The sequence below is a fragment of the Eptatretus burgeri genome, chromosome 7, assembly GCF_056783735.1.
Source record: "Eptatretus burgeri isolate ZD-2024b chromosome 7, Ebu_testis_v1, whole genome shotgun sequence".
NCBI classification, from domain to species: Eukaryota; Metazoa; Chordata; class Myxini; order Myxiniformes; family Myxinidae; genus Eptatretus; species Eptatretus burgeri.
Window position 1 is genome coordinate 22,410,284 of NC_140967.1, and position 25,455 is coordinate 22,435,738.

General features: G+C 44.3%; 1 protein-coding gene across 8 annotated transcripts in view; it reads right to left on the reverse strand.

The window, feature by feature from the left end:
- WDPCP (WD repeat containing planar cell polarity effector) overlaps nt 1–25,455 on the reverse strand; it is a 210,720-nt gene that overhangs the window by 35,517 nt on the left and 149,748 nt on the right. For all 8 annotated transcript variants that reach the window (XM_085887675.1, XM_085887669.1, XM_085887672.1 and 5 more), the window contains 3 exons: nt 13,215–13,394; nt 5,406–5,529; nt 2,291–2,354 (listed from right to left, as the gene is read on the reverse strand). In XM_085887675.1, coding sequence (XP_085743801.1) covers nt 2,291–2,354; nt 5,406–5,529; nt 13,215–13,394 — 368 coding nt within the window. The remainder of the gene's footprint in view (nt 1–2,290; nt 2,355–5,405; nt 5,530–13,214; nt 13,395–25,455) is intronic.

Here is a 25,455-nt window from a genome sequence, read left to right on the forward strand (position 1 = left end):
AGTGAGCGTTGTTCAAAAAAATTAAAAAATATAAAAAAACAAAAAAGAACCCAGATTGAAATGAATAAATAAATAAATATGGCTGCCAAACCATTCGTCCGATCACGTTGACATTTAAAACCAATACTCCCCATCACTACTAGATCATAATTTTGAAATTTGACATCGATTGATGCAGCTGTTCAAGAGATAATGTTTTAAATATTTTCCATCAATCCAATATTGCTGCTTGACTATGTGACCTATAAATTATTCGTGAATACCCTGGTATCCCCAAGGCTTGGGAAACATTTGTGTGAAATTCCCCCTCAATCTGTCCAACCGTTTCGGAGAAAAATATTTTTGAAGGTTTTTTTTTGTATTTTTTTTTTTTAAATATGGCTGCTGAACCACGTGACCGATGATGTCAATTTTTTTCTGTTGACCAATTTATCCCTAGATGACCCGCAAAATTTTTCATAATGATCGGATGTAGCATTCTACGTATGCAAGTCTGATGTCATAATGAAGGCACCTATGACATCAAAAATAAAAAATCACACTTATTAACCTCCGCCATCGAAGATGGATGGAGGTTACTGTTTTCACCCCTGTCTGTTTGTTTGTTTGTTTGTGAACAGTATTACGGAAAAACTCCTGGACGGATTTTGACGAAACTTGGTGGGGGGATTAGGTTTGGTCCAAGGATCATGCCATTCGATTTTGGACTTTGTCCAAAAAAAAAACCTTAGAAAATTTTGCAACTTTTTTCAAAAGAATTTCGATTTTATTTGAAAAATATTTCAATTTTTTTTGCATTTCTACATGTTTTAAGTGATTTCCAACCCCCCCCCCAAAAAAAAATTTGTTAGAGAAAAAAAAACAAATTTTGCAACTTTTTTTTCAAAAAAATTTCGATTTTTTTTTTTTGGGCATTTCTACATGCGCGTCGATCTCGTTTAGTTTATTCAATCGTGGTTCAGTAGAGTCTGATCCGTTTTGACCTACAATTAATAGGATATCAGGTTCACTTAAGTGACCCAGCAGTATTGGCGGCGGAGGTTTTGCACTCGACCGAGTGCTCCCCCTCTTGTTCCTCATGGGACATGAGCTAAGTTTCAATATACAGTGAAAATGTGTCAATCTGACAAGCAGTTGCAGAGAAAAGGGAATTACAAAATGCAGACATGTACGTACGTTCTACATTTGTACGTGACCGATTGCTTCACCCCACTTTTCGCTTCGTGATGGCAGGCTAATAAGTTTTCCAAGGCAATATTGATTACCTACAGGCCTACATACACTCTACAGAACTCCGAGGAACATCATGACTCATGGAAAAACGTTTTAAAGGCTAGAACCAATCCCAGACAGGTTGCCTCTCCTAAGGAGGATATTCATCAGAATTTCTTTGCAAAAGGCACAGTAGACTCTGTGATGTCCACCGATGACCGGTACTGGCAGACAAGTCCTGTACTGAGTCTTAGCGTCCTTCCAATCAACAGTTTACCCAATGATGCATAGTCCTACATGCGAAACACCAGGGTGACCGTTTATTGTCGAGTTGACATTCAAACCCAGACCAGATAGCTCAGAGATTAATGTGAATGCAGCATTTTTACTTTCCGATCCTTAGATTTTTACAACTGAATAAAGTGAAAGTGAATCATATGTTTTATCAGTTGAGAATTGTCTGTTTGTTTGACACATATGCACTCCTGAGCCGCTGGATAGAACGAGTTGAAAACCGCTGGTTGTATTCTGGGGGAGTGTGCAAGGGAAGATTTTAGGGGGTAAGGAAAAAAGCAAGAGGCCAGGCTCTGAAACTCTGGGTGTTCAAGATAGGGGGAGGATCCAAATTTTCTCTCTTTAAATCTGTATCGTATCGTGCCACTCCCAGTGGAGGTCGGAATTACAAGTCCCTCCATCCGTCCTTCTGGGGGGATTTTATTTTGCATAAGGCCGAGCTCTTCGCTAGTCTATTTAATTACAGTTAATATTTTATTTTGTGCATTTCAAACTGATGTTTCGATGCATGTTTTTTCACAAAAGGGTAAATAAAAAACCTGCACAATATTTCCCATTGGTAGTTATGGAAAATGTTTTGTGACCTTTTTGGTCATTCATATAGATACATACAATGTCACGAATAGTTATTATGTGTTCAGGGGTTCGTGCACATACCTCAAGGCTATCCTGCCACTTCCTACTTTATATATTCGGCACCAGTAACTCAAATGATGAAATCTCCTCCAGAAAATGAAAGCGTAAGTGTGGGTAAGAGGGGAATCCTTTATTTAACGATCCTTACCATGAACAGGTCTCTTGCCCCAATGTCGATAGCAAGCAGGAAGGCCTTCTCAAACTGCTGAAATCTGTGAGGTGACAATTGATGTACTCAAAAAAAGTGGATGCAATGGAAGGTTTTACCATTACAAAGTTCCTCATTCACTCAAATTTCATAGCCCAAAAGTTTTGGCTAAGGTCGGTGAAACATTTCAATCCAGCATTTATCTTTATGAAATTCTCAAAGAGAGGAAGAGAAACACACGCAAAAACAACTTCACTTCTCATTGACATCCTAAAATGCAAACTGTACTTTGATATTGTAACAGCTACAGGTCACGTCAAAGCGACTGCAACCGCTGGCTAAGTCCACAGCCCTGAACAAGTTCCCGGGCCAACTTGCAACATTACAGCACTGTGGAGCCACGGAATTAACCGGGCGCCACGCCGATAGACACCTGTGCCATTTGTTAATTTGGCCGAGCAAACCGTGAGGTCAGGAGCACAATCTAAAGCCGTTTTAACCACATCACCAATAACCTGCAACCAGCCTAAACCACCAAACAAAGCAGCCAGGACAAGTGGAATTCACCCTGAAACCAGGTATGAGAGCAAATTGCTTGGAAGGAAGGAAACGACAATGAAAGCAATGCACAAAAATAAATGATGCAACGAACAATAAAATAACTCCTTAACCTCTCCTTGATACCTGGTGTTGGCTTAGTGGTTAGGGTGGTGGCTTGGGATCCTAGGGTCCTGAGTTCAAGCCCTGGGCCAGCTGAATCAACACCAGGGGGTTGACTCAGCCTGTCATCCTTCTGAGGTCGGCGAAATGAGTACCAGTGTAGCAGCTAAAAAGGCTGCACACGAAGGGAAGGGGTATCAACGGATTGATTAAATCTGGTATTGGTATGGTGCAGGCATGATGGGCCAAATGGCATCCTTCTGTGCCTTAATTCCTTGTAAAAACATCGACTGGTGTCCTTGATGCTTACGAATGATCGGAAGATTCTTGATTATTCAAATTATCTGGGCCCATCAGACATGTCACAAGAGATAGACATTGGGGAATTTACAAGACGACGACGAAAGTTTCGCAAACCCGAAGCAGAGTATGGAAAGATGTTTCACCAATGTTAATGAAAAAAAATTCAGGGAGAATTCAAAAAGAAAATGATAATATATAATCAAGTATCATGTTTTGTACAAACACAAACTCTCCAATCCTTTTCCCCAATAAATGCATCATCCTTCTCCCACAACCCCCTTACCCAAACCACACCCCTTCCCACATGTAAGAAATAAATAAGACATGCCCTGGTGACTTGCTTTGGAACCATTAACTAGAGTACTGATTGCCAGACATTGATACTACAGTATTATTAAATTATGGGAAACAAGAGTGAGGAAATAGAGGTGTAGAAAGACATGATAGTTAGGAAGAGGAACTGTTGGAAAAATACAGTGACTTCAGAAAGTATTCACACCCCTTGACCTTTGTCAAATTTTGTTGTGTTACAGACTGAATTTAATGTGGATTACATTGAGATTTGTTTTTTTGTCACCAATCTACACAAAATACCCCATAATGACAAAGTGAAAATGTATTTTTAGAAAATTTTACAAATTTATTGAAAATGATATACAGAAAGATGTAATTTACATCAGCCTGCTGAATCAACACTTTGTAGAAGTGCCTTTGGCAGCGATTACAGCTTTGAGTCTTCTTGGGTATGTTTATAACCTTTGCACATCTGGATTTGGGGATTTTCTCCTATTCTTCTTTGCAGATTTGCTCAAGCTCTGTCCAGTTGGATGGGGAGTGTCAGTGCACAGCAATCGTTAAGTCTTTCCACAGATTCTTAATGGGATTCAAGTCTGGGCTTTGGCTGGGCCACTCAAAGGCTTTCAAGTTCTTGATCTGAAACCATTAATTCCAGAGTTGCTTTAGCTGTACGCTTGGGGTCATTGTCCTGTTGGAATTTGAAATCATTGTCTTTTGCACTCTGAAGCAGATTTTCCTCAAGGATTTGCCTGTATTTGGCTCCAATCATTGTTCCTTCTTTACTCACAAGTCTCCCAGTCCCTTCTGCTGAAAAGCATCCCCATAGCATGATGCTGCTACCACCATGCTTCACGATAGGGATGATGCTAAATGAGTGATGAACTGTGCTCGGTTTCCTCCAGATGTAGCGCTTTGCATTCAGGCCAAACAGTTAATCAGACCATAGAATCTTTTGCCTCATGCTCTCAATCTTTCATGTGCCTTTTTGAAAACTCCAGGCGTGCTGTCATGTACCTTTTTCTCAGGAGTGGCTTCTGTCTGGCCACTCTCCAATAAACCCGAGATTTGTAAAGTGCTGCAGAGACCGCTGTCCTTCAGGCAGGTTCTCCAATCTCAGCCAAGGAACTCTGTGGTTCTATCAGAGTGGTCATTGGGTTCTTCCTCACCTCCCTGACCAAGGTTCTTCTTGCCCAGTTGCTCAGTTTGGTTTGACAGCCAGCTCGAGGAAGAGTCTGAGTCGTCCCATATTCCTTCCATTTCCTAACGATGGAGCTCACTGTGCTCTTGGGAACTTTAAACACTCTATAAATTGTTTTATACCCTTCCTCAGAACGATTCCTCCTCACAATTCTATCTCAGAGTTCTACGGGCAGTTCCTTGGACTTCATGGTGGAGTTTCTGTTCTGACGTGCACTGTCAACTGTGGGACCTTATATAGAAAGGTGTGTTTCTTTCTAAATCATGTCCAATCAATTGAATTAGCCACAGGTGAACTCCAATGAAGTTGTGGAGACATCTCAATGATGATCAAAGTAAATTGGATGCATCTGAGCTCAATTTGGAGTGTCATAGCAAAGGGGTTGAACACTTATTGATACAAAACATTTCAGCTTTTCATTGATTTGTAAAAAATTCTAAAAACATGTTTTCACTTTGTCATTATGGGGTATTTTGTGTAGATCGATGACAAAAATAAATCGAATTTAATCCATTTTAAATTCAGGCTGAAACACAACAAAATGTGACAAAAGTCGAGGGGTTTGAATACTTTCTGAAGGGACTGTAGTGAACTGTGGCAGTGACCACATATGTTGGAGAGAAAACAAAGCCACACTTTTCACAGTCGCATGCCTACCTGAGCAGAATGTGGAAGAAACGACGGGCGTAATGTCCAAGCACCTCGCGATATTTCAGTATCGACTCCTCTGGTACCGGCCTGTTTGACGTGTAAAATATGCCAAGAGCTGCTTCCAACTGGGCTGTCATGGTTCATCAAGAAGAAAACGTGAAAATAAGGATAATTAGCAAACAGAATTTTAAAACTACAAACCGACCCGGACACTTTAGATGAGGACGAATCAATATGGAGGTCAAAGGTTAAGGAAAAGAGATTGCTTTGCAAGTTGTTATCCTGACAATTCTCCAATCATTAAATTGCTAGATAAAGATTTATGATTTTGATATAGCAGCAATGAAGAAGCAGCAATATCTGGCATGCAACAAGTTGTTTTTAATTTTATTATTTAATTAGATTTTAACAGGATAGAACCAACATCTATATATATATATATATATATATATATATATATATATATATATATATATATATATATATATATATATATATATATATATATATATATATATATATATATATATATATATATATATATATATATATATATATATATATTTCGGCACGCCCCTTTCTTTGTTCCACCATCAGATTTTTGTCACTGCATGAAATGAAACGAGATTTGGCACATATACTAATGATATTATTGTCCTCCTTAAGAGGCCCCTCAAAATTCGTTTTGATGCATTTTCACAAACTCCAACGGATTCCATTCAAATTCGGTACGATTATGGCTTTTGGTCCAACTTAGGTCATTGGCTATAAATTTTTTCCATAACACTTCGGATATTCGAAAAAAATCGATAAATCGACATCCCTTATGGGATTTTCCATTCAAATACACTCAAGTTTAAGGCCTACGGGGGACGCAAATTTCCACTTTGCCCCGGGCGCTGTTTACCTCCGCTACGCCAAGCTGTTAGGGTTAGGGTTAGGGTTTGGGTTAGTGTTAGGGTTAGGGTTAGCTACCCTAACACTAACCCTAACCCTAACAGCTAACCCTAACCCTAACCCTAACAGCTAACCGCTATTCAGGAAATTTGCAAGAAAGCCCGGGCAACACCGGGCTTTATTGTTAGCCCGAGCAACGCCGGGCATTACTACTAGTTATAAATATATGTGGAAAAATTACAGGCCCAGACCGGGAATCGAACCCAGATCTTCTGGAAAACCTTACCAGTGGTCTGCCATCTGAGCTGTCTGGGTGACCTACTGGCTGAGCAACGCAATTCTTCCACATATACAAGTACCACATTTTATTATTTTGTATACAGAGTCAAGGCTCATGCGAGAGCGAGAACCCAGGAAGGATCAGGATGCAACAGGACAAAAGGAACAGCATAAGGAGAAGGGGGGAAATGACAACAGCAGGGCTGAGGAAGAAAATATACGGAGACGGATGAACAAGGGATGCGGGTAATGATGAGGGATAGGGGATAATGCAAGGGGTAGATTATATGGATACAAAAGCAAACTCGCAGGAATAAAAAACTACAAATTTAAGGGGGGGGTGGAGGGGAGAGGGTGGTTTAACAGGGATACAAAAATCATGGGTTTGGATGGGGGATGATCTAAGATGGCGGTGAACAGCTGCTTTGAAGACCTGGAGGGAAGGGTGGCATTTAAGACACAAGCGGGGGGGGGGGGGGGGAGAGGAAAAAATGAGTGGAAGTGAACAGTGATGCTGGATTTTGGGAGTTTTACCAGAAGGGGATTGCCGGTGGACCTGGTGAGAACAAAGCACGTAGAGGGCAGAGGGTGCAAGACCAGAAAGGAGGCAGAATAAGATAGAAACCACCGACCTGTCTGCGATGGCAAAGTGTCTGTGATGGCCCATACACTCAGCTTCATCACTGCGATAAGTGTTGGAGGGGATGCATACTCTGAATACTTACTTAACAAGGCATCACCAAGTTTTAGAGGAGGGAGAAAAGTTTAAAGTTCATTCTCGAAGTTGGACAGATGTTGTTTCCCGGCTCTCCTGATAGTGGACACACACTTGTTGCAGGCATTTAGAATGATCTGAGTTTGCCTTCGGTCAGATTTGCCTTTCAGGAAGAGAATGCAAGTTGTTTCAGGGCAACTGCCTCACCACAGGATTTAGTGTACTCTGGGTAGAAGGATGGGAATGACAATTGAAGATGAGATGGGATGAATATGTGCACATGTCTTTCAATCCTGACAAATCTCACACACACACTATCTCTCTCCAAAACCCTCCTGTCTAGCAAACCCTCCTTTCTATTTTCTTCACGATCCTCTTGAGGAGGTTCAGTCATTCAAACTCCTGGTTCTCACTATCAGCCAAACTCCTTTCTTGGGCAAACTACATTTCAAAATTGGCCTCCAAAGCCAGCTGCTGATTGGGCATCCTCTGTTGTACAAAGTCCTTCCTTGGCACACCGGAACTTCGATCCACCTACTAGGCTTTCATCCACAGCTTGATGGCATACTGCTCTCCCCTCTGGGCTGGCTCCACTTCCTCACATCTTGCTCCACTTGATGGTGTGGAAACCAAGGCCTTTAAGATTATTGGAATCTCCTGCAATGAAGCTGAGTCTATGGGCTTATCACTTTGCCATCGCAGACAGGTTGGTGTCTGTGTCTGTCTGTGTCTGTGTCTGTGTCTGTGTCTGTCTCTCTTACCGCCTCCTTTCTGGTCTTGGAACTATTCCCCCCAGGTCTTCAAGACAGCTGTTCACCACCATCTCAAATCATCCCCAATCCAAAACCATGATCTTTAATACCCTCATTAACCCGACCCAAATCCCTCCTCCTTCCAATTTTCCTTCAATGGAGTTTCCTTCTGTATCCATCTTGTCCAGCCTATGCATCCCCTGTGTCAAACTTGTCCACCCCATGCATGTGTGTTTTTCATCCTGTTTTTGGATGTTATGCCCTCATCTGTTCACGGAATTAGCTCTTCCACGAGCCTCAACTATATATGCAAAAAATAAATAAAAAGAGAGCAGGTTTCTGTGGAAGAATTCCCAGGCTGAGTTAATATCAGCAACGGTAGATATAAGAGACCAGTCCTGAAGTGCAATAGTTGCTTGTCGTCCCTGCCAGACTCGCAGACGCTGAGAAAATTTTTGAAATATCATGCAATAGATCGTTTTTAGCTCCATCCTTCAATGGTGAAGAATCACTTTTAAAAATTTAAAATTCTCATATCCGGATCCAGACCTTCACCAAAATGGAATTAATTAGTCCTTGTCACACACCCATTGTATCCACCAAGTTTCATCTGAATTTGTCCATAAACTTTTGAGATATCCTGCTCACAGACAGACAGGAGTGGAAACATAACCTCTGTCGACCTTCGGTGACAGAGGTAATAAAACATAAACTGTCTGGTCTGGGAGACTTTGCTTTGTTGAGCTGGAGGGAGGAACTCCATCCATCCATTTGGACCATACTCTGTACAGAGCGTTGGTGCTGCATAAGCAGTCTCCTTGGCTATTGGGCACAATCCTGGATGGGTCGCCACTCCGACACAGTACACCACCATGCTGGCACTCATTTTGCCGACCTCGGAAGGATGACAGGCAGAGTCAACCTCACCTGGTATTAATTCAACAGCCGAGTGGGATTTGAGCTCAGGATCCAAGGATCCAAAGCCCACCACCACAACCATTAGGCCGACACCAGGCATGGAGGAACTCAAGAACCAGCAACACACATGAGGGTTTGAACCTCAAGACTGACCTGAAGGTGGAGGGGTTTGGTTTCACAATTAACTTGCAAAGAAGCCGTCCTCACAAATGGGAGGAAGAGGTTTCCTTGTTTGACCCTCAGCACTTAAAAAGGATTGAGCACCAACAAGCAACCATAGTTTGGCAAACATTGTGTGGGATTCGTGTGCCTAATGGCCTCCTCCGACATTGAAATTCCTTGAAAGGGAACTCATATTAGATCATAGGTGGAGAGGTATCACCAGCACACTAAAACAAATTACAAATTTCTGCCCAAGTCAGTCAAGTGTCATCAATGGAAGGAGGGGAGGGGGAAGAGGAAGCTTTTAAAAAAGGGATTTAGAGTGACTCGATTGCTGCAATGCTCCAACAAGAGAATACTTCAATGGGATCAGGAATACAAATCATATGAAAAAGCTGCTGAGCCCAGAGCACCTATGTCATATCATACTTCAAGAAAGTTTTCTCTGAATTGACTATACCGGATGTATACCCAAAACGACATACATTGACCAGATGGCATATCGTACTCACCCCCCCCCCCCCACTACAAAAATGTCAGGTCAGGCCAGATTATATCTGTGACTTGCTACAGGTATCATGTAAACCTGTACTAACCTATTCCATGGTCGGGTTGTCGGCGACTAAACCATCTACCCCACCAGGTTTTCTGGTGAGGAGGGTGTTTGGATATGGACACCCAGCAGGATTAAAAACAAAACCTGTCAAAGGGTGGAGGAGCTCCTTGTGAGCCAACGGCCATCCATATCTAGTGCCCAACTGTGTCTGCGGACGTCTTCCTGCAGTTGGGTTACTTCTTATTAGGAGGTTGGTGGCAGGATTTGCACTCTGGCTACCGTAAAACCCTTCATTCCGCAAAACACATAAACGCAAAGAAATCTAAAAACCCACTCCGTGGGAGTACCTCCTGTGCAGCTTCCCTTCGCAGGGCAGTTCACCGGATGACAGGATTGGGGTAAAGCCTTCAGGACCCCCAATCTTTGATGATAGGAGCGAAACCACGGGATAACATCCCCGGGTCAGATTGCGGGAGAGTGTGTTGGAGTGGTGCTGAGGTGTCGTTCACCAGACGGCGGTCTCCTTGGGTTAACCTGAGGCGGTACCTTCGGGTGGGTGCCTGGAATGTCCTATCCCTAAGGGAAGATGATCACCTGTCTCTGTTATCATCTGAGCTCAAGTGTTTGGACATCGGTATTGCAGCACTCTCTGAGGTTCGGAGACCGGATTGCAGCGAGATCATGGTGGGTGGTTACACCTACTATTGGTCTGGTCGCTCTGATGGTTACCATTCCCAAGGAGTTGCTGTAGCTGTGTCCAATAAGCTGACTCCAATGATAATTGAGGTAACACCGGTCAACGAGCGTATTATGAGACCAAGGATTCTTCAATCCTTAGGTGTCATTTCCCTGGTCTCTGTTTATGCTCCGACTGAGGCGAGTGATCTCACCGTGAAGGATGCATTCTACACCACGCTCGAGTCTGTGGTTGATCAGTGCCCCAGGCGAGATACACTTCTAGTCTTGGGGGATTTCAATGCATCGACTGGAACTGATAGGGATGGTTATGAGACGTGTGTTGGTCCCCATGGGTCAGGAACTATGAAGCAGAATAGCACTAAGTTCCTTGACTTTGCAAGAAGTCATGGACTTAGGGTGGCTGGTTCATGGTTTCAGCACCCACAATCTCATCGCTGGACTTAGTATTCCAACGCTGGCGGTGTGGTAAAGGAGATTGACCATGTCCTCGTTGACAGTCGTTGGAGGATGATCCAGAACTGCAGGGTCTACCGGAGTGCTCAGTTCCTCAATACTGACCACCGGCTTGTTGAAGCAACTCTGAAGTTGCACCTTAAATCCAGGAGAATGGTACCATCCCAGCCTTGGCTGGATGTTGGCAAGCTAAAGGATGAGAGGGTAGCTGAGGAGTTTGCGAACAGGCTGAGTGGAGATTTGAGGAGTCTGGGTGCTTTGGGAGGTCCTGAAGAGTTGTGGAGTGCCTTCAAGACCACCGTCCTTGATGTTGCCGGTGGATGTCTTGGAACTCGCCAAAGGGCAAAGAAGGATTTTGTCTCTCAAGGGACACTGGATACCATTGAGAAGAGTCGCAGTGCCAGGCTGAATGGCAGAGCTGAGCTGTTCAGGGAGCTGAGGCGTAAAACTGTTCGTGCGCTAAGGGTGGACAAGGAGGCCAATGTGCGAGGAATCTGTGAGGGGGTAGAGCATCACCTGTGGACAGGTGATTCTCGTCCTGCTTACAGGGAAATTTGCGCATTGTGTTCATCCAAGCCCATCCCTCAGTGTAATGCAGTTCGAGCAGAGGGTGGTAGGCTCTTGACAGAGGAGTACGAAGTGAAGGCCCGCTGGGCCGATTACTTTGAGCGGTTGTACCAGGCTGATCCACCAGCTGTCGAGTTGGACGTCAGGGGTGTTACAATCCCCGTTGCTGACCCTCCAATCAACTGTGGTCCACCTTCACTTGTGGAAACACAGGCTGTGGTGAACCGGTTGAAACGGGGCAAAGCTCCAGGATCTGTGGCATCCATGCTGAACTTCTCAAGGCTGGTGGAAATGCTGCACTCGTGTCGTCGCATGCAGTTCTGTGCTCTGCTTGAAACACAGGCATCATCCCAACTGATTGGAAGAGGGGCCTTGTTGTTCCTCTCTGGAAAGGGAAGGGTGATCGCCAGGACTGCAACAACTACCGAGGGGTGACGCTGCTCTCAGTGCCGGGCAAGGTCTTTGCTCGGATAATTCTTGATCGGGTTCGCCAACATCTGCTTGAGCACCAGCGTCCAGAGCAGTCAGGCTTTACACCAAAGAGGTCAACGATTGACCGTATCCTTGCTCTTCGGGTCCTCACCGAACGCAGATGAGAGTTTCGGCAGGGGCTTCTTGCAGCCTATGTTGATCTCTGTAAAGTGTTTGATTCAGTGAATCGGGATGTCCTCTGGAGGATTCTTGGTCTTCGTGGGGTGCCACAAAAACTGATCGATCTGATGTCTGAACAATACTCTGAACAATACTGAGAGTGCTACGAGATGTGGTGGTACCATCTCTGACTTATTTCCAGTTGTTACTGGAGTTCGTTAGGGGTGTGTACTGGCCCCCACACTTTTCAGCACTTGTATGGACTGGATTCTAGGGAGGATGTCAGAGAGATCAAACTGCGGTGCATCGTTTGGGAATGTCAAGATCTGTGACCTTGATTTCACAGATGATGCAGTCATCTTTGTGGAAACTTTAGATATCCTTTTGGGGGCCATCGAGGTGCTGAATAAGGAGTCGGAGCCACTGGGATTACGGGTTTCCTGGGTCAAAACTAAGATCCAGGCTTTCAATGACATCTTGGATGCCGCTGTCCTGTCTGTGCCTGTTTGTGGTGAGGATGTTGAGGTCGTGGAGATATTCACTTACCTTGGCAGTGATATTCATGTCTCTGCCGGCTGTGGTCAGAGGTCAATAGACGTCTGGGTCGGGCCTGGGGAGTCATGGATTCACTGGATAATTGGGTGTGGCGCTGCCGGTACTTGTGCGGGAGGATGAAAGTCCGAGTCTTCAGGTCCTTGGTGCTTCCAGTCTTGCTCTATGGATGCGAGACTTGGACTCTGACCAAGGATATGAGACGGAGATTTAATTCCTTTGGTACCAGGTCTCTTCGGAGAATCCTTGGCTATCGCTGGTCGGACTTTGTGTCCAACGAGCGGTTGCTGAGAGAGACTCAGATGAGATTTGTTACCTGCATAGTCCGTGAGCATCAGCTGCGGCTGTCTGGACATGTGGCTCGTTTTCCTGGTGCTGATCCTGCTCACCAGATTCTCTCAGCGAGGGAGTCTCATGAGTGGAGGAGGCCAATGTGCCGACCACGTGCCTCGTGGTTGCAGCAGGTTGATCGGCATCTCAAGGAGATGGGGATGGGCAAGGCATCTGCATGGGGGATGGCCAGACGGAGGCCCCTGGAGTACCGGAGGAAAGTGGACGCAGCGACGCACTGCTCTGGTGCATGCTCCCATACCTGGCCTGATCCCAAAGAAATCACTTTCAACAAAGAATTACCTTCTCCATTTTACCTTTTTGAAAAGAAGATTCCAGCATACCTTCAGTCTCTGGTGTGAGATGTTGACGTAGCAGATGCTCAGCAATCGTTACAATGCCAGCGTAAGCTTCATGTGCACGGGCATCCCAACCCAGAGCAGATACCAACTTCAAGGCCTCATTTATCCGCTCATGGTGCAGATGCTCCGCAACCAGTTCGGACAGCCCGAGGTTGTGTCCACCTGCCGTACGTACGCACAAATTATAGTTGACTAACCCATCCACTTTAAGGAGAAAAGTGAAACGTTGCATGAGAGCTGCACAATTTACAATAGTAGGAGAGAAGCCAAAAGGCAGGAGATGAAAAAAAAATGGTTTAAAACATGAGGGAAAAGTTGCAAGAAAAAGGAAAAACGTGCAAATACAAAAAAAGAGAGAAAAACAAATGTCCCATGTTGAAAGCTTGGATATCAGGACTATCATCAATGCTTTATTTATTAAAGTTGAACTGACGTGGATGATATTTTTAGATCAATTAAAAGTTTAATGTAAATCCGATCGAGAGACGGCACACACACATTCAAACCTCGCCCTGCTTGCGAACACCAGGATGGCAGTTTTGTAGCTGGGCCGAGATTCAAACCCAGGATAGATAGCTCAGAGGCGAATCAAAGCTTCATGAGCAAGAAAAAATATTTTTAATATTGTTACGGATCTGGAAACCATTTGCATTCAACATACAGATGTCCCAAAAGTCAGTTATGTCGTTAAGTATGTGTGTATTCAGATCCCCTTCCTTTTGTCTAGTGGGAGAATCAAAGGTGTGCATTGCGATTTCTTTTAGTTAGGTTATTACATCTAATAAACCATCCCATCTGCATGACCCCTTCGACCCATCACGCTCCATCACCACCCGCTGGCTGCTCGTACCTTGACTTGCCGAGAGGGGGTCTCGCGGTTCCAGTTCTCGGCTCCCACGAACGTCGTAACTCTTGTACGATGACCTTCGCGATGCTGACACTGTTACTCGTCGAGAGCGAAGCCATGTGGAGTATTAACTGGGGTCTCCTGGCAGGGACCGAGGCCCCGCCCCGGAAAGGTGGGCCGGAGGACTCTGTCCAATCAGAGGCGGACAGCGAGGTGCGTTTTCGCCAAGGGCCCCTCCCCGTGGAGAGAGGCCAATAAATCTCCGAGACTCTGTAAAAGAAGGGTCCGGTCGAGTTTGCTTTCACGGTGGCTGTAACAGGTCGAGTTTGCTTTCACGGTGGCTGTAACGGGTCGAGTTTGCTTTCACGGTGGCTGTAAGCAGTCAGTTTTGTTTCACCGTGGCTGTACGGGGTTCTGGAGTTTCACGGTGGCTGCTACGAGGAGTTTTAAGGAAGGACAGAGCGACCCTGACCTCCCTCCATGGACCCCGATTGTTCACCACCCGAGCTCCGCCACGAACCACGAGTCCCTAGGTGCGATTGGGGACCGGACCAACGACCTTTGTCAGGTGCCATATCGCGGAGCACGCCCTTCCACCGACGGTCAGGTCCACCACCGAACTCTGACCCCCAGCTTGTCTCTCTCCACGGCTGCGAGGGTCCAATAAAGACTCTGGGTTTCTTTTCATTTTGTGTGTGTGTCTGCGTGTGGGCCCGTCTTGAAAGTAGATCTGAATAAGTGTTTTAGCTCATTGTAAATATTCCTTCTTGCATATTCGCGTTAAGTCTTGCCTTTGTCTTTTTATTGAAAATAAACATTTGTAGAAATATTCCCAGTCCGTTTCTGTCCCTTCTTGAATTGGTCCAACATGGTTCGGATCTGAGTTTAGGCGGGGTTTTATCCCCGACTTATAATCGGTTCATTCCAGCCGGCACGGCTTTGGCAGTTTCCGCTCGGCTGCACCCGAACTGGAGTTGGTAGTTGTAACTACCGCAGTCGGTAGAGTGACCTGGTTCGAGCAAGACGTGCCGAGGGCGTGGTTTCCCCAGTAGTCGAAATCGCGTAGTTAATTTGCCATTAATTTGCACCAACATAGAGTAAGGCTCCCCAAGGTAGGCTGATGTTACCACTGGAAGCAGTTGGATCAAACACCCTGAGAGTAATTGGTATCTGTCTGCAGGAAGCCTGAGCAACAATCCAGGTGACAGCGACATTCCAGAAGACCTGAGTTAGGCACGTTCGGACAATTGTGCACACGTCCATTAATCAGACTCTCAGATGGACAGTGACTTGGATATTAGGATATGATACACTACCTGCAAGTATCAATGCTGTCACAAAAAATGTTGATGACTCTCTTGGAAAAAAAAAAAACACAAAACTAAACAAACAAGCCAATTTGGCCAAATTTTGCTTCCTGGACCATTATTTTCTGCATTCCAATAAATCTCGGATGAGATTCTCATGTAGATTCGTACCTCTGAGGTTTTCTCGCTCCACATTAGATAATTAATATGCTGAAGGAATAGAAAGAAGCCAAGCAATGAACCGACAACAGAGCTGGTAGAAGGCTCAGGTGTTGTTGTCCATCGATCAATAGTACGAAGGTCACTTTTGAGATCGAGACTTAAAGGATGTGCTGCAGCAAGAAAACCTTTGTTAAGAAAGGGGAACAAAGCTAAAACGCTGAAGTATACACAAGAACACAGAAATGGGATGATGGAACACAATGGTCAAAGGTGCTTTGGATGGATGAGTCCAAGTTCGTTATTTGGATCAAATCAAATGAAGTATGCGAGATGCCAAAATCCTGAACCGTGTAAAGAACCTTGCTTGAAACCACCAATTAAGCACGGAACATTAAGCCTCACATTGTAATGTGAAAATTACATCAAATGTGATGGATTGCATTTTTATTAATTTAATATAACAAGTTATTTTAAAAAAAAAAACGATAAATTTAACTGAAAATATGATAGATTTGTAAAGTCGAGGTAATTAGACTTGTATTTAAACAATAGGCATTCATGTTTTACATTCGATTTCTAAATATGGAGCATGTCAGCATTGAATCCATTTTGTTTGAGCTGTGAAAGATCAGTAAAGATGAACACTTATCTCAGCTCTCTATTTTATCATTAAGTTAATTGAATGGCAACACACCAGCATCTAGAAGATGAAGTCATAAATGAGCAATAACAATCAATACAGAAATTTTATGTGTGCACACATTGACGGACATCCGGCTAATCTGCCAAATTACTCGTTGTGAACAACCCCTGGCTGAGTTGGAGTACCTGGAACTCCTTGGCCTCACAATATGCCACAACATGCCTTCGGCCAACTATACCTCCACAACTAAGCAACGCCTGGGAATACATCACAAAACGAGGGCCTTTTTCTGTTTTCAACTCCCAATAGTATACAAGGCATTAATTTGCACCAACATAGAGTAAGGCTCCCCAAGGTAGGCTAGTGTTACCACTGGAAGCAGTTGGATCCAACACCCTGAGAGTAATTGGTATCTGTCTGCAGGAAGCCTGAGCAATTGGTCTGATCCTGTATTGTTGCAGACAGGTTTGTCACCTTACATTACCCTACCGGCTCATATCTGGTATTGCCGCACCAGGCCCTTCAAAAGTCCTTTGCCTCTCCACAGCACAAAATGGTTGCAATGTGTTCTTCCAGTTACCTACTCTTCATCTCCTTTCCCCCTTTCCTTAAGTCCAAGCTAATTCTGCTCATCTTTATTACTTTGTCTCTTTTTTTTCCATGTTGAACCAGCTCTGTCGGTGTTCTCATGCTCTTCCTTCAATGTGGCAGCTCAATCGCCATTTCAGGTATCCTGTGCCCACAGGCAATTTTTACTCTTGCTAACCATGCCCACACAATCTTCCTCTTTCAATGATTTGTGACATTTTGCCTTCCTGTTCACCTCTACATTGCAGTGGATGATTTGTTGCCTATTCTTTCTTGTCCAACTCTTCCAGAAACCTCGACATCTGGAAAATGAAGAAAAAAGTAAAATAAAATACAAAACGGTTTTCTGATTAATTTCATAGTGTTATGGGCGGTGGGGTCAGTGACCCGAGGTTCGATTGAGTTCCAGCCCGCTGGGCTGAAGCCCGCAAGCTAGCCGAACAGTTTTGGCAGCTTGCACAATTTTGCGGGGGAAAGGGGGGGGGCAAAGACACCCATTGGTAGCTAGCAAAGTGCTACTTTTATTCTACCGGGCCAGTTTCCTACGTGCAGGAGGTCTGTTCCGTGGTACGATTTCAGTGGCAACAATGGCTTCCTTTATACAAGCAACATGGAGAAAATAAACAAACATAACACTTTGCTGAAATGACCTATCCCCTAAAACACATACAAAAAGACCACTTAACTATCCGAGAAAGGCCTACACATTGACACATTTAGACATCTAACTCAGAGATGGGAGGGAGGCATTTAAAATAACAAATGAACAGGTGGCAAAATAAGGTAAATGAAAAAGAGAAATAAAGGATTCTGACTCAGGCCTGGTTGGCTTGCAGTTTCATGGTCTCCCCTTGACTGTAAGGTTGACGATTCCATCTATCAGTCCGAGGCAAGTCTAGAAGCATCACCAACACCTGTCCGATCTCTCAGTTGCAAGGATGCTTCAGAGGAGAGAGAGAGAGAGAGGGGGGGGGGGGAATGGTGGCACGTCGTCTTCGAGACAGAACGTGTCTAAACTCCTTCCCCCCGTTTGTCACTTCCCTTTCAGCCAGCAAGAAAGGCAGGACACTCGATGTAGTTCATAATAACAATGTACTGTTACATGTTAGTGTGGGGGGGGGGTCCATAGGTAGACAGTGATAAGTGTAATATGGTCTGTGTGATCCAAGTAGATTATATTGCCATGTATCACAGACCTGTCAGAGTAAGTAGTCTTGCAAAATGTGTAGCTGAGACGGCAGCATATGTAATTTATAGACAGGATAATCAGGGCAATATTGCATGAATAAAACCTCTTGTTTGTAGGAGGGATCAGGTGAGGACTTCCCATCACAAAAAAGGCACACGTGTCCGGTCAGGTCAGGTATGGAAGCATGCGCCAGAGCAGCACGTCACTGCGTCCACTTTCCGCCGGTACTCCAGGGGCCTCCGTCTGGCCATCCCCCAGGCAGGTGCCTGGCCCATCCCCATCTCCTTGAGATGCCGATCTCCTTGACACGTATTACACACTCCGATAAGGTCGATCACGATCTCTCTGACTGGTGTGTGGAAGTCATGGTGGAGTAGTGTGCTCTGGGGCCAAGAAGAGGCAAAAGACATATTTTTGACGATGGGACGTCTCAGAGGAGGACTCCTCCCAGAAGGACGAACAGGGGCGGAGAGGAAGGGCAAACAAGAGCTCTCGGCATTCAGGAGGGCGAAGAAGAAGTGCCGAGAGAAAGGACGGAGGGCAGACCAGGAGGACAGTGTGAAGAAGAAGCAGCCATAGAGAGAGGACGGAGGGCAGACCAGGTGAAGCTCGTAAAAAGGGCTTTTGATCGTGGACAAAGGAAGAGGCTCCACAAGGGCTGAGTCGAGACAGACAGACACGTACAGAGTGGAACTTTTAGGAGAAGTTCACTCCTAAGTTGTGTTTTTGTCCTCGTCTCAGCTCACTTCATCACTGCTCTGTTTTGCCAATGATCAGGGAGAATGGCTCTCAGAAACGGGGACACTGTTCCCAAGGTACGCCATTGCCCTGCACTCCGCGTATTGCAAAAGGAAAGTCCTTGGCTGCAATTTTAATGTTTGTACAAGTGCGAGCTGTGGCGCGGAGTACGTGTTAGGATTTGTTCTTTATTTATTTCCTTGTATGCAAGTTTGCATATTCCTTTCTCCCTCTTTGTGTCTTCATTTGCATGGTTTGTTCCATCTACCTTCCCCCCCCCCATGTTCATTACAAATAAACCTTCAAAAAGGTAACAAACATGTTAAATCTATCTGCTTCCCTTGTGTGCCCCCCCCCCAAAAAAAACTTTGGTTCATTTGGGTGACCTTGGGGGAACAGTAAAGTTGTACAATAACTGAACGCAGTGCAGGGCCATTTCGGAAATGCACTTTGGCATACATAAGACCTTTGACGCTGAGGCATAACACGTTCGTGAGCCTCAGACATGATAGTACTGTTGCGGCATCAGCACACGCACCGGGCTCACGAGGTGCGTACTCTGACCCGCCGCCACAACCAACCCTAAGGCCACCAGCCACGGATAACTCCATGGCTTGATGGGTTGTTTAGCAACTGCAGACGCTGGCAAAACAATTGCACCGAGCAGAGTCCTCGCGTTCACACCCAAGTTACCTACTCCTTGGTACCACGAGCTGAGCTACGGTCCACGCCATCAGCGTGCACCAAAGTACTCATTACGGCCGAGCAGGACAGCGGGTGCAACATTGGTTAACCCATGAAGCCAATTAGAGGGGAGGGGTGGGGCGAAACCTCCTGTCTCTCTCTTATGTACATGCTTTGTTGAATCAATGGAATAAAGGACAACCGAGCAGATTAGAAAATTACAACTCTTTATTTACACACACACAAGCATGCGATCATGTATTTACAAGCAAGCAAAAGGCACAGAAGAGCAGACTTACCCCTGACACACATTTCCCCCTTATACAGACTTACTCAGATTAAAAAAAAAAAACAAAAAAAAAACTATCATCCAATCAGGGAAGAAAGAGAAGAATAATTGAGGAGAAAGAAGCAGAATAGCATGTGGGGATGACTCCTCTCTTACCTCATGCAACCATGCGGGGTTACGTTGTGCCAGATATTGTGGGGAGTGGGGGGGGGGGAGCAGTAGGATTAGTAGTGGAATGTTGGAAGGATGTCGGAAGCATGTTGGAAGCATGTGGTGAGAGCGTGTATGGAGCTGCATGACACCCCGGAGACTGCACCACGCTTCTAGGTCATGGACCGCTTACCTCAGTCTCTCGCACGACTCATTCCTGCACCTCGTGTCCCAGCGCAGATGGGTCTGGTACGTGACCCGCACTCTGGTCGACATTCTCGAACAGGCAGTCTGAGACATACTCGTGGTGCCCGACATGAAGCAACAACCCCCATGGTGTCAACAACAGTTGCAAACACTCCTCACCTTCCGTCTCTGGAGTATCAATTAACAGCAGTCCCTGGTGCCTCGACAAAAGCTCCTGGGGCGTCAACAACAGCTGCTTACACTTTTCCGTTTTGTTTCGTAAAGCAGCTTCAGCTGGGCATGGTTTTGATGAAGTAAACATCATGCGATCATCTTCCTCATTGGTGCATGTCCCACGGGGGCAGGATGGAGCGCCAGTAGTGGGGCCTCGCAGCGAGGGAGCGCCCCCCACTCCCTCCTTCGTGTGCAAATGTCCTATTGTACAGTGCGTATTTAACTATGTTCAATGCAAGATGCGTTGTACTTTACTGAGTATGAGAAAAGCATTGTGATTTACTTTGCATTTGATAAGCGTTGTCCCGCTTGACGAATGTAGGTAAGGAGTGCAGGAAAGGAAGAATGTGGGAAAGTAATTGGGTACTGGTCCGGAGGATTCATTGTTAACGTGAGCAACGGATGGTTGGTGGTGAATAATAAGAGTCAGTGTTGGATGAACGGATGGTTAATTGTGAATAATAAAATAAGAATGAGTGGACCGAGTGGTGAGAAAGACGTACACACTGAAGTTTGAGAATAAACTCACTGTGGGGTTGAAATAAAGACCGACGGGATGAAGGAGGGGTTATTGAATTGTTGTTTGGTGAAGCGGATTATTGGTGCATTGAGAAAGGCAGAGGGGGGATTGTTGGAACAAAACAATGGAAGACATCACACCGGGGATACACAAACTAACAAAGCATTTTTCCCCCCAGACCTTAGACAAGGGACAAAGGTCTACCTCCCACATAAACTAATTAAATAACTCATTCTTGGAGATCCTACATGTACATGTATGCTCCACTCTCCTCCGGCGTACATTTCCAGAACCATCACGGTACTTTCCATCGGTAGTTCATGAAAATAACCATTTACATTGCAAAATAGTTAATGTATTCCCTTTCTTAAAAGAAAGGGACATTGCCTTCCTTTCTTAGCCATGATGGCAGAGTCTCCAATATCAGGAACATCCAGCCTGTCTGAACATGATTCCATGCAGCTTTAGGGAATGGTGTGTAAAAATGGTGGTGCACCACAAAGGTAAAAGAAAACGCAATAAAGGTGCTAGTCTTTCCCACAACTGAACCGGCATTTAATACGTGGGACACTAAAATAGTACTTGTCACCATTATACACCTCCGAAGCTATCGATATATCTCTCTTCTTTCCACAACCATAATAATACCATCATTAACTAAATTGAATGATACCCATTGGTAGCAAGACCAATGGGCATCCTTTTGCTTTTTAATCCCCATTGTACTTGGTGGTGGCCGACGTGACAAACAGGGGGCTTATGGATTTGGTCTCGATTTTCGTGTCCATGAGTGCATGCGTATGTGCGTGCGTGCGTCCGCAACCATATCTCGGAGATGTATGGACAGATTTTATTCATACTTGGCAAAATGACAACACATGACGATATGCATAGGCACATCATTTTGTTTCGTGATGCGATCAAAGATGGCTCAATGGCGCCCATTTTAGTTGTAAAACAAAACAAAACATGGTATCGAACACGTCCTCAATGATTTCTCGGACATGCATTTACCAATCTTGTTCAAACTTAGCATACAGATGATGAATGATGGATTACATAAGCTAGTCATTTTATTTCGAGATCAGATCCAAGATGGCCGACTGGCAGCCATTTTGTAACTTAAATGTGTCCTCAACTATTTCTCAGATGTGCATGGTCCGATTTTGTTCAAACTCGGTACAAGCACAGTACATGATGGCGTACACGTGCCCCTCACTTTATTTTGCGATCTGATCAAAGATAGCCGACTGGTAGACTGGCAGCCATTTTAGTTGAACATAAATATTGGCTAGTCCTTTAACTCCGCACAGCAAAATTATTAAAGCAACGGGGGTGATGACATTTTATGTCTTTTTTTACTTGTTTATCAAGGACCTGCGTCCACAAAATCTCTCCAATCCCCCACCCCCTCTCCTTTCCTCTAATGGCAATATTCTACCCCCGTTCAAACCCCTCATGTTGCTCACTCACAAGACTGGATTAACATAGGGGAACATGGGGCATGAGCCCACGGACCCCCCTCACTTTGAGAGAGAAAAAAAGGCCGAAAAAGCATTTTATTTCGTGTTTTCAGACACACGACTTACACGTAATCACACTGATGCAATAACTAGCAGGCAACTGAAGGCAAACTTGTCCACACAAATTTACACATATCAAGGATTTTTCAACTTTCTGGTTTGGCCGGAACAGGTAGACCCTGCACTTCCCACAGGGAAGCACATACTTGTTATCTTCACCGGAGGAGAGGGTATTGCATTTGGGTCCATTTGTTTGTTTATTTATCTGTCTGTCTGTTTGTCTACACAGAACTTCAGTGTTTTTCTCCACAACTGCTTGTCAGGTTGGACAAAATTTTCACCAAAGAAGCGACTACTCATGTAGAGTGTTCAATTGATAATTATGACGTCATAGGTAACATGGTGTGGCAGCCATGTTGGATAAATGGAAAAAAAAATTTGGACCTCTGCATCTCTGAAACCACACAAAGGAAAAAATTGAAACTTGGCACATGGCAAGTACTCCTCATGGGGAATGAGATTTTTTTTATGACGTCATAGGTGCCTTCGTTATGATGTCATAATTGCATATGTAGAATGCTACATCTAATCAGTATGACCATTTTTGAGGGTCATCTTGGGATAAAATGGTCCACAGGAAAAAAATTGATGACATCATCTGTCACGTGAATCAGCAGCCATATTGTTAAAAAAATAATAATTATTAAAATAAAAAAACTTCAAAAATCTTCCTCTTTGAAGTGGCTCAACAGATCGAGGTGAAACTTTACACGTATGACCGCCGATCCATGAGGAACAAAAGGTTCACAAATATGACATCATAAGTTTCATGTTTTGGCAGCAATCTTGGATTTACCATAAAACCTATAAAAATCTTCTTCTCCAGAATGGCTAGACAGATTGAGGGGAAACTTCACACAAATGTTCCCCAAGTATTGGTGCCACAAGGGTATTCACAAATAATTGACGTCACGTGGTCTGACAGCCACATTGGATTGAGCAAAAAAATAATAATTATTATTATTTCTCTTGAACCACTTAATCAATGAATGTGAAACTTCAAAATTATGATCTAGTAGTGATGGGGAATATATATATATATATAAAATTTCAATCAGATTGGACACATGGTCTGGCAGGCAAAATTATTTAAATTTTTTTTGATCTGGGTACTTTTTGATTTTTTTTTAATGAGGCTCACTTGGCTGTGCCCAGATGGATTTCAGGGTAGAGGAGTAGCAGCTGCAACCCAAATCCTATCTCGATTCATCCTGATGACTTCATTTTTGCTTTTTGCTTGTTTGGGTTCCTTCTGATTACTCCAATGCAGGATTTGGTCTTCCATTAGATTTGAATTAAATACATTTTCTTCCCATTCTAAATTCAATTGAATAATAATAAACGTCATGGGTCAGGGTCAGGTGTCAAATCAAAGAGGAATTGCATCAAAGCAGGACGTCTTGGTACCCGGTCATCATTGCCAGCAGTTATAAAGTGGTAGTTCCAGTTATGTTTATTAATTAATGACAAAACACACCAGTACGCAAACACCACACAAAATACACCACACAAAACAAGTCCTGGCGAGGGTCTGCCATATCTGCTCTTTTTCTTCTTTTTATTATTGTTTTTGTTCATGACTATGAAACATAAATTTTACTTCTAGTGTTAAGGTAAATTAGCGTTGCTGCTGAAATTTGTTTTGCTTTTTTTTTAGGTCTGTTTGATTGACAGATTCAGTGGAATGGTTTCCCATGGAGAAATCTTGTCTTGACCGTTGGTCAAACTTTGGCCCTGGGATGTGCCAGAATAAAATGGATACTGGGAGGTTCGCTGTATCAAGACAATTTCCTCACTGGCCCAAGATAATGATTGGATAAAAGCCACTTATGACATCATTAAAAACACATTTCCCATGGGGAGTACTTGACATGTGCCAAGTTTAATTTCTTCCATAGAGCAGTTTCGGAGATACAGAGGTCCAAAGTTAACGTCATGGAAAGAACCCTACTTCACAAAATTATTTGGTCGAACAGCCTGTGTACTCCAATCAACCACTGGGATTTCAGGCCAATGTGGTTCCACAATTTGGGCTGTGGTTGCCCCTTCTTGGTCAAGTCAGGTCAGGTATGGGAGCATGCGCCAGAGCAGCGCATCGCTGCGTCCACTTTCCATAGGCATTCCAGGGGCCTCAGTCTGGCCATCCCCCAGGCAGATGCCTGGCCCATCCCCATCTCCTTGAGATGCCAAGCTAACAGCTCGGTTTATTGGTGGTGGCAACCTGATTGCACCCTGTGAGTGATCATGAACCCTGATAATTATTTATTCCACTAATTAAAACTTATGCCCATTTTTGTCTGCCTACCTTAAATCACAATACCTGAATCTTGCGCTATATTTTATGAATCAACCAATGTTAATGCTGCAGAAAGTAAAACAAAAGTGTACTTCCGAGTGCATTCGTTCAGACTTCAAAGAACTCTACCATGCCAACAATGTCTTCTTCAGCACAACTCTTAGCAGTCTGTGTGACTCACAGCTGAGGCAAAAGGTCAGAATCAACACGACTCTTTCATTATCCTTTTTGTTCGTGCTACATGGCCAGCACAGTTAGACCCACTGCCACAGAATCCCATCAAAGGAGGTCATGGCACAAGATCAGCAAAAGCCCACCCAATTAAGATTCCACCTTTTCATTTCTGATTTCATGGACGGCCTGGTATGAATGGCCAGCTTGACAAAGGTATGACACCAAACCCAATTAAGGATCTTGACCGATTCAAGTCTTCGTGTTTGAGTTGGCACCACATCATCCCCAATTAGTGGGCACTGGTGGAAAAAAATAAGCGTGGCTTCACTAACCGCACCCTTGTCTTCTCAAAAACGTGTTACACACTTTCGATTTCTCCTTCTTTCTACGAGAAATGCAATTGCAAATGGATGTGCCATAGAAAAAGCCTTTACAGAATACATTTCATTGTGTTTCGGCCACAGTATAACCTTATGGCACTGGATGGTCAGAGGTTGTTATTTATTAATCATGCATTATTGATGCAGTCATCTTGAGGAGTGACATATCAGTGAGCAGTTTAAAAACTGTATAGGCCACAAAACAAAACTTTGAGGGCAAAGGGATTAATCTGGGGGATCAGAAGTAACAATA